This window comes from Puntigrus tetrazona, chromosome 13, assembly GCF_018831695.1.
Source record: "Puntigrus tetrazona isolate hp1 chromosome 13, ASM1883169v1, whole genome shotgun sequence".
Classification (NCBI taxonomy): Eukaryota; Metazoa; Chordata; class Actinopteri; order Cypriniformes; family Cyprinidae; genus Puntigrus; species Puntigrus tetrazona.
Window position 1 is genome coordinate 4,578,280 of NC_056711.1, and position 16,791 is coordinate 4,595,070.

The 16,791-nt window shown below is 37.6% G+C and overlaps 1 protein-coding gene across 2 annotated transcripts in view; it reads left to right on the plus strand.

Annotated features, from left to right (window-relative positions):
- The window catches only part of epas1b (endothelial PAS domain protein 1b), a 34,400-nt gene extending 29,180 nt beyond the window's left edge, over window positions 1-5,220 (plus strand). For both annotated transcript variants that reach the window (XM_043254655.1, XM_043254656.1), the window contains 7 exons: window positions 468-658; window positions 746-859; window positions 1,361-1,824; window positions 1,937-2,033; window positions 2,274-2,379; window positions 2,521-2,661; window positions 2,729-5,220. In XM_043254655.1, coding sequence (XP_043110590.1) covers window positions 468-658; window positions 746-859; window positions 1,361-1,824; window positions 1,937-2,033; window positions 2,274-2,379; window positions 2,521-2,661; window positions 2,729-2,880 — 1,265 coding nt within the window. In that variant the 3' untranslated portion in view covers window positions 2,881-5,220. The remainder of the gene's footprint in view (window positions 1-467; window positions 659-745; window positions 860-1,360; window positions 1,825-1,936; window positions 2,034-2,273; window positions 2,380-2,520; window positions 2,662-2,728) is intronic.
- Window positions 5,221-16,791: the final 11,571 nt, after the last annotated feature.

Sequence of the window (16,791 nt, forward strand, 5' to 3'; positions counted from 1 at the left end):
ATTCTAAATAATAAGTCATTAATAATAATTAAAATGAATAATAATTGAATTGCACTATACGCCATCATTCGAAAGGTTAAGGTAATATTTATACACGCATTAAAGCTTTAGTCTTTGCTACTTTACGAATCTTATATGCGTACAAACAGATACTAACACTCCAAAGAGAAAGAAAAACACGAAACCACATTGTAACCCATTTAAGTTTAGATATGGGGTATGTTTAAGAGAGCTAAAATATGATCATGCAGAATACGGCATTAATTTTGTGTTAAACAGCCATAATGTTAATAATAGGCATGCTGATAAGCAGCTAGACAATCAGAAGTCAAGCTAACAGGGTCATCTGACAAATAAAACCAGCTACTTATCCGACCGACTGTTATATTGGTAACAATATAACAATTATATCTCGGTTTTATTCCACACCTACAAATCTTCATCTGCTCAATTCATTCTTCTTTCAGGTAACCCTCAGTACGAGGAGCACACGATGTACAGCAAAGCTTCTTCTGTCGCTCCTGCCGTCTCTCGCTCCGTTCACGACGGACACAAGGCGAGCTACGCTGGAGACATGGCCAAGATGGCCGCCACTTTCTCTGTGCCCCAGGCTCCGCCGGCCAGCAGTACAACTCCCAGCCTGAGCAGCTGCTCCACGGTAAACACACATGCTACGTCTTCCCGTCGCGTAAGAACACTGATTACGTACAGTGTGCGCTCATAGACTATGTTGTGTATTGAACAGCCCAGCAGCCCTGGAGATTACTACACCTCAGTGGACAGCGACCTGAAGGTGGAGCTCACCGAGAAACTGTTTTCCTTGGACACACAGGAGACAAAGACCTCCTGCAATCAAGAGGTTAACACATTCAAACTGGAATATTAATCATGTTTAATAATGTACCACTCTATGTAATGTGTGTGTGTGTGTGTGTGTGTGTATATATATATATATATATATATATATATATATATATTATTATATATATATATATATGCGGATTATAACTGATATTAGTGGTTGAAATCTCTAAGAAAACTTATGTTTATTTTTTACCTTTTTAAATATTTTCAAAAAACAAATATTAAACTTATTTAAAAAATTTAAATATGTACAAAAATAGAGAATGATCATGAAAAAACATTTTTGCACAAAAACATACTTAAACATTTTATGTTTTATTTTGATTTATTTTGTTTCAAAAACTACTTTTTTTAATTTCTGAAAGAGAAAACAAAACAATTTTGAAGGTCTTTTATCGTATCCAGAGATATTTTACGATGACGAAAAAGAAAAAAATCAGGTGTTGCATATAAAATCCAGTCCTGCTGACCTTTGACCTCTCCCTTGACCTCCCAGACTGACCTGAGCGATCTGGACTTGGAGACTCTGGCTCCCTACATCCCAATGGACGGTGAGGACTTCCAGCTCAATCCCATCTGCCAGGAAGAGCCGCCGTCCGAGATCGGGGCCCTGGGAAGCAACCAGCAGAGCTTCAGCAACATCACCAGCCTCTTCCAGCCCTTGAGCTCCCCTTCAGCCGCCCACTTCCAGGCCAACATGAGCTCAGGAGGGGACAAGCAGAGCATCGGCGGAGGCTCTGTGGAGTCCTGGCCGTCTGTGCCCTACAGCAGGGGCCCCATGCAGATGCCTCCCTACCATGACCCGGCCAGCACCCCGCTGTCCTCTATGGGAGGCCGTCAAAACCTGCAGTGGCCGCCCGACCCTCCCATACCCAGTAAGGCAGGAATGATGGATCCTTTAGCTGCAAAGCGCTCTTGCCAAACTGTGCCAGCAAATCACATGCCGTCTTATCTGCAAAGGTGATTCTGCATGTTACAGGCTGTTTGCCTTGGTTCAGTCTTGCAAAATAACATTTAGAAAGCTGCCGTCTTCAGATTTGCGTTGAATGACTCCAGTGCTTTTTTTCCGCAGGCCCATGGAGAGCTTTGTGCAGAACTACAGAGATTTAAGTCCAGCTCGACTTTCCGTCGCCAACAATTTCAAGCGCTCGTTCACACAGATGACGATGGTTGGTTCATATTTGACAGTTTGTTGGTCGCCTTTCCTTCAATATCCAGTCCTACTCGTGCATTTTCATTTCAAGCATTCAATAAGAAACCTCTCTATCAAAAGTGTTTTAAAATCGTACAAAACGCCAGTTAGATCAAGCATCTCGAAAGTCTCTGAAATGATCGTTTATAATTGTTACGTGGTTGATTATTTACGTTTAAAACTCTAATGCACCGCATGCTCTCTCTGTATGTTTTAGAGCGAGCCGACCCCCTCGAAAGCACAAAGCGCCATGTGGAAGAGACTTCGGAGCGAGAGCTGTGCCGTCATGGACAGAAAATCCCTCAGCACCAGCGCTTTGTCAGGTATTACACCCAAAATGCTTCATTAGGAATAATTCCTGATTAAAAAAAATAAATGATGCCAAAAGAACACTTCAGCGCCCACCAACAATCAATGTCAAAGACATCAAAGACAAAACCAATATCAAACGTGTTTATATCTAGACAAAAGCATGGCCCCTGACGGAGGCATGGACCACCAGCACAGGAAGACTCAGTATACGGGGAATCAGGTGACGAAGCGCTTTAGAGAAGAGTGCTGTAACTACAGAGAGTTCAGCATGCAGCCTTCCTCCAAGATGAATGGTGAGCTCTCTCTCTAACACACACACACACGTAGATGCTGATTCTCAGAAGCGCTTGTGTTTCGCAGGAATCGCCAGTCGACTGATCGGGCCCTCCTTCGAGACCTACTCTCTGCCTGAACTGACGCGTTACGACTGCGAGGTCAACGTCCCGTTGCAAGGAAATCTTCACCTGCTGCAGGGCAGTGACCTCCTCAGAGCGTTAGACCAGGCCACTTAGAGCCCCCTACGGCTCACCTCACACTCGCCATCCCGACAGTAACCTCCCCAGCTTTAGCGCGTCCCACAAACCCCCTCTCACAGTCACGTCTACCCGAGCGCGTACATGACAAATGTAGCTTTGATTCTATTTTTATTGTCTGCATCTTCATAAATTATATACATGTACTATTTTTTTAGTTACAAGGCGGTTTCGGAATGAATTTAAGTATTTTTTGGAGGAGCTGAAATGATGTTACGGCAAAGCTGTTTTTAGCATACTCTCCTTTTTTCTCTATCAATGTCAGAAAAAAAAAAAAAAGAAGAAAAAAAAGTATCTACCGTAAGCTACTTGTTTTAAAATGTTCTCATTTCTTTCATTTGTTCTAACTTTCCTACCTCTGACACATCGTTAAAGACCCCATGAAATCAAAAGGCTAGTTTTGAGCTCACCTATACGCTAACGCAGGTTCTTCCCAAAGACGTTTTATTAAGTTATTTACTCTGCATTAACAATAGCTGCTCTTCATACATGTGCTGCTGTCTTTTCACTCGCACAAACACGTTCAAGGGTTGCCAGATTTCACAAAAAGCATCCTGGTCTAATATATACGGCGACCCCAGTTATTATGCTTTAGGTAGATAGTATTCTCAAAACAAGCCCCCTAAAATGAATATGACGACACTTAAAGTCTTTATGTATAATGCATTATAAAAGTATGCACCATATGCATTTTTAATTCGGATGCAATTATTCCCATGTGGATGTAGTGTATTACAATGCACATAATTGCAATGCATTATACCCTTTAATAATCCTTTATAATGCATTATGCATAAAGTGTTAGCTTAGATCCCGCTCAGTTAAAAAGCAATTGTATTTATTATGAATAAATCAAATATTATTTAAAAAAGCTATGAAATCAATATGATGTGCAGACATGGCAAATTGATTAAATTAAATTGTACAAAATGAAAAAACTATTTAATTTATTATGAAAACATATTTTATTTAAAAATCACTAAAATGACATTGCATTATAAATCACTATTTTCTTTTTTGTTTCGTTTCGTTTTGCTTTGAAGCTGTGCTGGCAACCACTGCGCTAGTGTACTCCTGAAAGCAAGCGCAATTAATATTTGTCACGCATACTTTAAAATGGTAATGCATTTAATGTTGTAATATTTCGTTCAGTCAAATTCTGAAATAAAAGTCACCTTTTCTCTGCAGTCGTGGTTAGCCTGCTAAAAAAAAAAAAACCCAAAAAAACAAAAACATTTGAATAAAGAAAAGCGTTTCATGGGGTCTTTATGCCTTGTCCTCACTGACCACTTTCAGTGTTCGTGTTATTCATGTGCCTTTCTTCGTTTGATTAGTTGCAATACCGTGTTTCTGTCTCTGATCTCTGTTTATTGCCTTATTGTGGAGACCACTTTAAAAACATATATATTTTTGTCAATTTAGCTGTAAACATACATATTTAAAGGAAGATGCTCTAAGATTTCTACTATAGATTTCTACTTTGATTATAAAGTTAAGCATTTATTTGTCCTGGTACTTTGTCTTGTCTACTCAGTAGATGTGAATCAGAGTCCTTATCAAGTCTGCAGTGCTGGTGTCCTGTGCTCTTTCTTGGTGGCATTTTTTTTTTTTCTGGAAATATGCAAATGCATATCACAATTATTGGCAGGCCAGTACAGTTGGTTAAAAATTGGAAAAAAGAGGGTTTTTTTTAAATGAAAGACATTTTATTAGACATGTTATGTAGCATATTGGATCCTTAAAAAGAGTTTAATCTTAGTGATTTCTTGCGTTGTATAAAGATGACCCGTATTAGATTAATAACATTAACTCTCTTTTTATTTGAATTGCCCTGAGGTTGTCTTTAAAGTTGAATCATAAAGGATCTAAATTATTTCTTACAATGTGTAGTAATGTAGCGACAACTGTAGACGAAGATGATTCTTTTGCTTAAACACATATTAGCACTTTAGATTCAATGTTAATCTAAACCCCTTTAAAAAAAATAAATAAAAAAAATTAAAGGTACAAAGATGAGGTTTGGCACGCAATCCAGTTTTTGAAGTGGGGTTTTTGTGAGCAGACTGGAGATGCGTTGCTCAATGTTGGAGCTGCCGTGCGAGATGCTATCAGAGAGAGAGAGAGGCTGTGCACAACTAAACAAAGCTAATTCAGCATAAGAGCGAATGCCCAAAACATGTCCGGGAAAATGAATCAAATTATATCATAGGATAATAAGACATATGCATGGTTTCAGCCATGTTAACATTTTCTTGCATTAGTTTTGTTACAGCTGCCCCCAAAACTAACAATTATCTTTGTTTTAAAAAAGACCAAAAAGTAAACATGATGGTTTTACAGATAACTTTTTAGTAGTTATTTAATATTTTGTTATTTTTTATTGTTTAAAGCATTGTTACAACAATGAGAAAGTAAATGAAAAGTAAAAAAACTAATTTTATTGGTCACATTTTCACATTTTGCCTAAAATAAATAAATTAATTATATATATATATATATATATATATATATATATATATATATATATATATATATATATATATATATATACACTGTATATATTTTGAAAATATTTGCATGTATATTTGCATTTATATTATTATATATTTTTATTTTGTATATATTATAAAATATATAAACATAACATTTTATTAAATATATATATACATGCATGTGTTTGTATTTGTATTTACAGTTTTTATATATATAATAAACTTTTTTTTTTTTTTGGGCTAAAATGTGACCAATAAAAAAAAAAAAGTATATTTTATATAATAAAATGATCAAAATGTGTTTATTTTTATTTGTCACATTTTACCCCCCAAAAGAAAATATTTTTGGAATTTTTATAATTCTCAAATGTGACCAATAAAACACACACACACACGCATATAAAAACATACTTTATTTTGTGATATTGCCTTTAATATGACCTCCAGTACATGTCAGTGCACATGTGGATTATAAGTGTTTTAACTCCTCCAACAAAAAGGAGATTTCAAACTAGATCTCCCAGACCTTTCAGTGATTGATCTGCTGGAGTGATAGACAGTGCTAGACAGATAACACAACTCTTCTCATCTTCGCGTCTAGGAAGAATGTATTTGCTGTTGGGTGAAATTCTGCATATTTTCCCCCAAATGAGCCGGATACATTTACACTCGATGCGCCCGTGCTTTTTAAAGCTTTCGGTTTTAACAAACGGCAATAATCCCATATTTAAACATGTTACAGGTGCCTTAACACCAGGAAGTCTAGGTCGCTTCCCGTTGAATCGTGTAGCGTTCAACACTAAACTACAAAGCAATGCAGTTCTACGCTTATTACTTGAATGTTCAGATGTTAATGCCAAAGGAGGAAATGGTGAACTCGTATATCTTTCTCAAAGCAGTGCAGCCGTATGAAGACGTTAGCGTGAGGTTTGAATGTGCAGAAAGCGCTGGTACATGTATGTCTGTACTACTATGAAGGTCACTGACCAGAACGAGCCCCCTTAACCCACTGGATCTCAGATAACACTGCCCTTATGTGCGCCACTGGTTTTGTGGCTTTCTTCAACTTTAAAGACAACATTAGATAAACGCATACAATAGGCAGTTTTATTTTTTTTTTTTATAAAACGAAAAAATAAAGCAAGTACGTACTTATTTTAATATGCTAAATGTATATTGACATTATTATGATACTGTTATTATGATTATTGTTGACATTACTGTATGGGAAATTTTACCCAATAAGTTGTATCTCTGCACTGATATCTTATTAAAGCTTATAAATCTTCTGTTGATCGTTTCTTTTGTTTTCATTCATGACTTGCGTGCTATCTCTTCAATCCTTACAGTGTGGTACAGTGACGGTATTAGTCTGTAATACTACGGTCTTTCTATACTTCAGGGGTCACTAAACTCTCTGTCTGGAGAGCTGGTGTCCTGCAGAGTTGGCCTGAAGGTTTCAGGTCTAATAAGACCTTGATTGTTGTAAGTGTTAATTAGGATTGGAGCTAAAATCTGCAGGACATGTCCCTCCAGGACCTCCGACAGAGCAAATGTAGGAAAAACATGGCATTTCTGCACAGTGAAAATACCATTAGCAATAGTATTATCCGCGTTTTTCTTTAAATTTTACCTGGCAGAGGTTTTATGAAAATGAATGAAACTAGCGAATGAAAACACTTTAGGTTTTAGTTGACAATAACGACGCTTTTTGAAATCGTCTCCTCTAATCTAGAATTGAATGTCAGAAGCTCTTTAAAAAACACTCAACCGTGAGCCAGCTACAACATGTATACATGAGTTAATGAAGTAGAAACCTGTATAAAACCCTTCGTTCCTTTCAATAAAGGGCCTCCGGCTTTGAAACGAATCTGCAGCTCAGCTATTCTAACAACAAACACGGCATCAATCACCATTAAGCTGTGTGCGTTCAGCTCCGTCAGAGCGCCAGTATGTTATTTCTGTCATCTCGATGGCGTGTCACGGTTAAACTTGTTCAATTTTTAAATCATGACATGTGGACACACCTCCTCCCTTCTCAGAAAAGACACAACTTACAGCTATTAAAGTAACTGACGGAGAATGACAGACACGTTTCACTAAAGTGCTGAGTAGATGGAGAGACTGCGCTTCAAAAAACTAGGCGTAAGTATTGGACTGCCTGGTGCAAATTATTAATTAATAAAGCGTCGTGCATATCCAGCTTCATATCTGTGTGTTTTCATAGACGGTAGGTTTGTTCGGTAGTTCACGGACTACAGAGATGTACTTGAGAGACGAGGAGCTTCGGTTTGAAACTACTGTCCGACAAAACTGTGTAAAAGGAAGTTGAAATGACACGGCTACATCAACAAATGCATTTTATATCAGTTTTGCATTTGTTAACACTATCAGGTAGGTTTAGGGTTGGATTTGGTGTAGGGCATATTTCCAACATGATAGAGAACTTTTAGCAACAGTCTACAGATATTTAACATAATAAAAACACAACAATATGTACCTATATTAACGTAATGAAAAGGTGCCGTGGTTCACGTATTAAACCTGCGTTTTAGTGCCACTCATAGGACATTTCCCTTTGCAACTGCCAAGAAATGTGCAGTAAGTTATATAAAAACAGCGTTGCATAAAAAGTGCACAGAGGTCCGCGTTTAATGAGAAAACGTTGGGGGTTTTGCGGGTTTGGGGCTGTGTTTGGGGTTTTGGGGATGTTTAGTCAGGCCTGTTCTAAACCTCCCCACAAGTCCAGGAAAATGTCCCAACAGCCCCAGGACGTTTGCCAGTACAGACATGCTAATTAAAGGAACTTTCCATTAGCAGATTCAGTCCCTCTAGGCCATTACAACCGAAAGAGGCAGAGCTGAAGCCAAAGGGCATGACGGAGACTTTGTCAAAACCGCAGACGGTGAGAACGCAGATTAGAGAGGTAAAGATGCGCAAGTTTTGTAACCATCAATAATGACCACTGCGGGATGCCAAAACGGCTAACGCCAAACCGGTCGGTGTCCCCAGCTAACCCGCCAATGTTATCAGGCGCACAAACGCACCAAATGTCCTCCTCCCTCGCCGCCTGTGGAGTCACTTCTGTACTGAGATGTTTGCTGGACGTTGGCCTAGCCAAACCTCTCTCATTTATTTGTTATTGTCCTTGTTATTTCTGTTTGGAATATGACGCACATCCCTTCCTCGCTCTCCGTCTTCCACAGACAAATGGACACAAATGGAGACGGCCTCACGCAGCTTCCCGTCCTTCCACAGGTAGCGCGTCTGAGGCAGCGTGTTAGCAAACACAAAATGTGGCAGAAAGAAGTCAACCTGAAAAGTCTATTATGGCGATCCGTTAATAACAGCTCGCTTGATGTCCATCCATCCAGAACACACGTGCAGAAAACTGCCTCTTTAATTTCACAGTCTCACACATCTGTGTGTGGACATGTGCTGTTTATCCAAAATAATAACAATAATAATAATCAATAAAATAGGATAATATAGTGTTTGCAAAGCAGCTAAGTATATGGTGTTAAAATGTTGGAGAAGCTTATATTTTAGACTTTGGTTTCGCATTAATTAAATGTCAAGACTCTTGATACGTGCTTTGTCTTCTGTGTTTGTGAATAAACGTGCATTATGAGAACATCTTTGAAATGTAAATGAGGTTGTATGGTATAAAAGATACAAAAAAACCTTTAAAAAACCTTTCACAATGTGCAAATAGATATAAGCAAAAAAATAATGCAGTATGCGAACAGGGCATCGTTAATGGTGAGCAGAATTTTAGAGAATATTATTAAGTATAAAGTATAAAAAAAAGAAGCTAACTTTATACATTTTTTAAAAAACGTTTAAATGTTTACAAAAATTAAAAAAACAGACACAGCAAAGGCTAAAATGGCCTATTTCAAGTTTGAATGGAAGTATTATTATTAAAATATCAATTAATAAATAATTAGATTTCTATCAGAGTAAAAACTCATTATATGCACATTTCAGGTCAAATGCAATAGGTTAATTTTTGCAAATAGGTATCTAATGCTCAAAAAGATTCCATTTATTTATTATTATGTATGTTTCTTCCACGTATAATATTAATAATGAAATGTTACTACTGTTTAAAAAACTGTTTTCTATGTTAAATGCTTTTAAAATATAATTTATTCCAGCAATTGCAAATCTGACTTTGTTCCTTGCAGCAAATCAACATATTAGAATGATTTCTGATGCTGATAGCTCGGTTTAAACGTCACCATAATAAAATACATTTTTCAAAATATATTTAAACAGAAAACAGGCATTTTATATTCTAACATAACACTATATAAGCATTATTTTCATGGTACATCTCGAGAAAAAAAACATAAATGTATTTAGTGAGTGTAGGATTGATTTCTTGTTTTTGGGACAAACAGTGCAGACCAGGCTTTGTGAAGGCTCTTATCTGGACACTGGCTTCAGTTGAAGGACAAACACAGTAATGAGAGAGAACCCGTGCTTAATCATTATTTATTCTGGAAGCAATCACTGGCAAAAAGAAAAACACTGTGAGAAATTATAGAAAACAAGCAAAACAGTTAAGCGACGAGAGACTTCTCTTCCTCTGCATCTTCCCCAGGGTCATTTTTTCCAGTGATGCATTTCGGCAGTGCCACTGTTCAGAGCGCAGACGTGAGCCCAAGCTTCACCCTCCTCAGGGGCAAACTCATGCATCTCAACCAAAACAATCCCCTCCTGGAGGCTTTGTGTGTCTCTTCCTTCCCATGGACACAGGACCAGACTCCTTACGAAAGCCAGACTTCCACTCTTTCCCCAACTACAAAGATTTCATTTTTGGATCAGTTGATTCAGAGATTTCTGATCCTTATAGTGCGCGAGAAAACAAAGTGCAGGAAAATAGGAGGGTCTGCCAATTCAGGCCATGGGACTTCCTCTTTCTTTAACGGTCCACAACAGTGGCTACCAATAGTGTCGCGCAATTGGCTGAGAAATAAGCCTTTTAAAAATAATAAAGGTCATTTCCACACGCACACATTTCCAGTCAATTCATCTTAGTGGACTTCTTAATTAGGCAAAGCATCATAACTTTGATGTATTAAAGGATACCTTCATTCGGTTTCCTGTGGGACATTCAATGTGGATTTCCAAAGCACATCACCATCAACCCTAGCATAAAAGCACACACCACAGTTCCCTCAGTGTCCGGTCTCGTTGCTACACGAAGTGAACTACCGCTGAAGCTCTACTGGGTCTAGGCCTATTGATGCTTACCTTGAAACTTACCTCTTGTCTTCTCCTCCAGTTCCAATGTTCATCTAGTGGGCTCCAGTTCCCGGTCTCAGTCTGTGGTGTGTGCTCCAGATCCTCCTTGTCCAGATTCAAGCTCCTGTCCAGACAGAAAGTCGAATCAAGCCGTTGCCTTTCCAAACGAAACGTCCTAAAGGCTCTTTACTCGCCTGTCATGGATCATTTTCATTCTGCCAACCTCATCTGTGTCAGTAAACATCTTTAATATTTTACTTACCTCTTTGGCCCGGTCCATTTCGTTGCAGATGCTTGAAAGCGGATGCTGTTGAATGTCGGATTCAACAATTTAATAACGCCAGCTAAAACCACCTGTAAAACACCAATGCAGACAACTAAGAACGTTCCTCTTAGAGTGTTTGTCAGTAACCCTGTTTGACAGCAGGCCTAATTTTTCCGAGGAGGTCAGAATACTCAGAAATGCTGAATGACAAGCGTTTAAGCTTGTAGAACTGAAGACGTTATTTTTGTGAACTCAACAACCTCTCCTCTCTGACTGAGCTTTAACTAAGCTGTCTATCTCGTGTAATTGGACCATTACAAATAGAGCAGTCAGCTGGAGCGATGTTAGCAGTGTTTGCCAGCATTTTGAGACACTGATAATTAGCTTAAGCAAGATGCTGAATTCCCTGTGCTCATTTGCAATGCGGTATAATGGGTCTGGATTTATACAGAGCGCTGTCCTTAGTTCCACTTGTCCTCACCATCAACCCTCTACCAGTGTTCAGAACACTCCGCCAGAGGACTGGATGTGGCGGTGAAACACGTGCTGCAATCATATATATATATATAATCGTTTATAATAGTTCATAGCAGGAAGGCATTATATAGATTTCAGAAATCTAAATTGCCTGTTTTTACGTTGCAAACATAAACTGAACTCATGGAGTGTTTCCATAATGCAGTAATAATGCCCTCACCGGCATTCCCTTTGATGTTGTGATGATAGCTAAGAGCAAAATGCTAAATTCAGCCAGCATTTAATATAATGCGTTTGATTGTGGTCGATGTTTTTACCTTTAAAAGGCTTTTGAAGGCATTAGAACGAATCCTACTTGTCCGCTGCTGTAGACGTCACAGCTCAGGAAAGTGAAGGGTTCGGGGCCGTGTTTGCATGTTCTTGTGAAGCCATTTACAAATGCAGCATTATGCTATTTAGTAGTGACTCAAATAAGTCACATGCGAAAAAAACCATCCAGCTGCTATTGAGATGAATGGCATGCTAATGGATGACTTTTTTTCACGTATTATAAATCACCTTATGTATCGGTTGCATTTATTGCAAAAAAGTGGCCTTCGATAAGGTTAATGCTTTTCTCTTTTGATTTACAACAACTTTAAAAACGATGTTTCCTTACTTTCCTCAAGTAAGTAAACAGTGAAACCGCATCTTGTCCTTGGTTATGTTTGCTCATGATTTGTGATGGTATTGCCTTCAGGTAATACTACTCTATACAACGTTTAAAAATGGCGTTTCATGGTAATCTAACTTTTTCTGTGTTTTAGTGCTATAATTGGGTCCCCAATGCATCTACCAACACAGAAAATGTGAAAACGATTAGCCTATTAAATTTTTGGGGTAAACACTGCAAATTTGTGAAAAAGCAAGCTGCTCAGATTTCATTCCCCTAGTGATGTAGAAATGGGATCTTATTATAATATATATAACCGCTCCTTAATCTGCATCTGTGTTTTCACAAGTGAAAATGGTGTACCTGTTCTAACACCACGGTGAAAATTCGAGCAAAGCATGCTAACTATTCGGTCTTTGGCTGCACCGATGAGCACAGAACACTGTTTACCAGCTGTTTACCCTCATAGACATAACCCAGTATCAACTTGTGTGTTTTTTTAACATAAACTTGCGTGCATTTGACTGTTTAAACGCAATACGACATAAAAAAAAAACTTGAGTGACAGTGCCGACAGACGCTTTTTTTTGCATGCTTTAGATGTGTGGACTCATATCAGAAGTTTAAGCTAATATGTTTTAAAATTGACATTTTTAGTGGAGTATCTGAGGTATGAGTTGCAAATGCACAACCCTGTTCTAAAGAGCTGAGCTTCAACTCAAAACAAGCATTTTCAAAATGATATGATAAATGATCTGTGGGGTATTTTGAGCTTACGTTGTAAAAAGAAGCATAAAAGGGGCATTTCCTTTAAAATGTAACATGCATCACACACTGGACGACTTCATAAACACAACAAATTCGTGCAGAAATGCCATTACAAATGAAAACAATGTGCTCTAAAACCGCGCTCAACCAGTTTTATTTCTGGATGGAATCACAGTGTGCTCCGTCTGGAAATCCTAAAAACATCTTGCGCAATTTTCCTCCCCAAAAAACTGTCAACTTCAACTGCCCAAAATCTGCAGACTGGCTCTGACTAGCATCAACTCATTCAATCGGGGACAAAAATCTGGGCAAATGTCATGTAGCGTATTCCAGACTCCAGTCGCATGCAAAAACAACTAAATACTCAACATTAATAGTTACAAGTTTATGCACCAATGCAATTTTAAGCAAACTTGACCTTCTTTTTGTCGACAAAATGTGTTTAAATTAGCAGGACTTTGACACGAGCAAGAGGGACTTTTGTTACAGTCAACATCTCTGGTCAACACATGGTCAACAGCCAATCAGAAAAAAGGGCCTTGATCCTCTTCTGTGTGCGGTCCATTGGGCGTTTAACTCTTCATGCTGTAATGGTAATGTTACATCTCCTGCTGTATTTCACGGGGCTTATGGGATTGCCTTATATCCTCCAGCATCACCCCGTCTCTGCCAAAGCCACCCTGTTCTAGACCAGCAGTGCTTTGTGTCCCAGAAAACCCAGCAGTCTTCATCCTCAATGAGAGCCAGTGTATCCTCTGAGAGTTTTCCAGTTTGAAACAAGCAGGGCGTCAGTAATTTAATTGGTACTTATAATGAAGGCGTGGATGGCCGAGGCACAGATGGAGCATAGGCCTTTTAATTAATGACAGCCTAATGATGTCACAGTTAATTCCCGTTCACACCAAGCACGATAAAGATAATGATAATGGTAAAGATATAGCTCTAAAGTAGTTTTTAAGAATAGCAGAGTCCACACCACAAAGGCACAGACAAAACAATATGGCTGGAATCATTTTTCAGAACAATTTTTTTCCCATCTGATGAACGACGCAAGCATTTAACTATAAAGACGATAACCATAACTTTATTTGGTAACAATATGGTATCTGTTTTTTTTTTAATTCTCAAGAGAGTGAGAACAGGATTGATTCTGATTGGCTGTCAGTGTTTCTATCGTTCATCAGCTGGAAAAATTGGTTCTGAATATGATTCCAACGATGTCGTTGCTCTGTGCCTTTATCGTTGCAATTCATTCAAAACGATTTTTAGAACGATATCTTTGTAGTAAGTGTTTGGTGTGAACAGGCCTTTGCAGCCAATCAGAGTGTGATGTTGTTTTACTGGCGTAGACACTAATTTAATTATCTTCATATAGTCTTTATCTATAATCTATAGTCTTTAAATCTTTAGAGTTATTGCTCTTTAGTCGTTAATTCTCACAAAGGCTGCTTTCATTTGGCCAAAAACACAGTATAGTAGTAATATTACTGAAAATGTAATCGTTTTCTATTTAAATACATAAAAATAATTTTCATTCAATAATCATTCTTCAGTCTTCAGTGTCACATGATCCTTCAGAAATCATTCTAATATACTGATTTTCTGCTCAATAATCATTTCTCATCAACGTTTAAAAACTAAATATTTAACATATATAGATTATAAATACAAGAAACCCCATTTCTTTGTGTTGTTTCGCGCTCTGTGAGTCATAACCAGTTTGACAGAATACATTAGTCATAATTAATGCGTATCCACTAATTGTTTTCACCGAGCAGCACAAAGAAATTACATAAGGCCGCCCACACCCTGTGCCTCCTTTCTCCCGCGCTCAGGCCTGCATTTCAGGAAGAGGCCAAATATAAGTGACGAAAGCCAAAAGGTTAGGCTCTATCAGTATAAAAACAGAAGAACGCAGAGAGGGAGGATATCCGCAAGGGATGAAAACGAAACAGATAGCTCGAAATAAGGAGCTGCAGATAGAAAAGAAAGACCTACAAAGATAACATAAACTACACCATTTGTCTAAATGTATGAGAAAATGGCTCCCTTCCCATTTTGTCTTGTGGTTGTTACATAAGCAGCTGTCCGCTTTAAAGAACAGACACAGACGGACAGTATCCCCTCTCTCTGGCACCCTATTTGCCTCCTCTTCCCTAAACTATCCTTCGTCAACTTCAGCAGAAAGTTTTGGAGCCTGGAAGCTCCCACTGCTTTCGGCATGTCTGCAGATATCACCTGGTCATCCATCATGCCCTCAGTTAATACACTCAAACCGAGTCTAGTGTTCAGAATGAAGGAAATGGAAGGAATAAAGTACGCTGAAGGCCTTTGGACATTCCTCGCGCTTTTCTCTTACTTTTCTGACGTATGGTAAATCGGCCAAGACTTCCGTTCCAGAATCAGCACTTCCCAGACCTGTACTTTTGACCTTGTCTTTCGACTCGCCCTCGCCACCTCCGCTATCCTCACTGTTGATCATCGTTCACAATGCATTCCCACACAATGCTGACACGGTCTTGCCATCTATTTATTCCTATTCCTGTTAAAGACTATAGGCTGAAAAGCTTTATTTTCCAAGAATTCTGTGATACCAGTATCTGTATGCAATTATTATATATATATATATATATATATATATATATATATATATATATATATATATATATATATATATATCTATATAGCGCAAATCTTAAGTATGTTTTATTTTTATATTTTCAGTTTTAAAGTTAAGGTTTTGGTCATTTTGTTATGCTTTTATTTAAAATTTGTAAAAAAAAATATAATATTAGTGCTGTCGAACGCATTTAAAATAAAAGCTTTTGTTTACATAATATATGTGTGTATATTCTGTATATTTATTGTATATATATATATATGTCCCACAAATAAATATATATATTTATATATATATGTCCCAAGTTATTTCCATGCAGGTAGTTATATTCATATAACTGATAATATATAAATATTTAAAATGTGTAAAGAGCATGTTTTTCTTAAATAGCTATTCAGTATAAATGTGTGTAGTTACATAATAAATGTACACAGCACACATACATTATGCATATTATGTAAATGAAAACTTTTACTTTGGATGCATCTAATTCCGACAGCACTAGTTTATATAGTTTTTATTTGTTTTTTTTAATTTCAGTTTTAATTGTTTTACATCGGGTTAAAGAGAACAATAAATGCTAGCGGCTAAAATAAAATGTTTTAATGTTTTATTTCAGTTAAATTATAAGTAAGTAAGTGTTTTGTATAGTTTTAGCTGTAGTCAACCCTGGTTGTAATCTGCAGTGAACTAAAACTAACGTCCTGTCTTCTATTTACACCTGATAACAGCCCTCTATGTGTGCCAAATAGTGCAGAACAGCCTCTTACCTTTAAAACCTTTTATCTTGTCCTACCACCACCCAATTTAAATCTACATAAAATCTCAACCTGGCCAGACTATAATCACCCTCCACTGGTCGGCTAGCTCCCCCATCTGTCCATATGAAGATTACCTTAGGCCTTGTTCAAGTTTAAAACTCTTCCCATCCTTTCCCTTCAGCAGAGAAATGCATGATCTTTAGTGCGGTCAGACTGAAGATTAATTCATTCAGGGTACACCTCCTCTAACCAAAAACACTAACCACAATTTCCCTGTTACTCTATGCAAACCTGGATTGTCATATCTGAAACATTGCTTAGATTAATGCTCCTTACATTTTAGCATGATAATACCTTATTTTTAAGTATAAATCTAAGCAGATTTCGTGTAAGTTACTATAACTATTGTTTGTTTTTTAAACAGGCAGTCCACTTGTGCTATGTGTTTTGTACCACTGAGGTGTCTTACTGGGCTAGCTCTTAATGTTCACCACCGTTTCTTTTGGAGTATCCCTAAATAAAGAAAACCACTATACACAGAAACTTTAATAGGTCTGATAAGTTGCTGGGGCTAAATGTCTTTTAGTATAAACTGCACATTT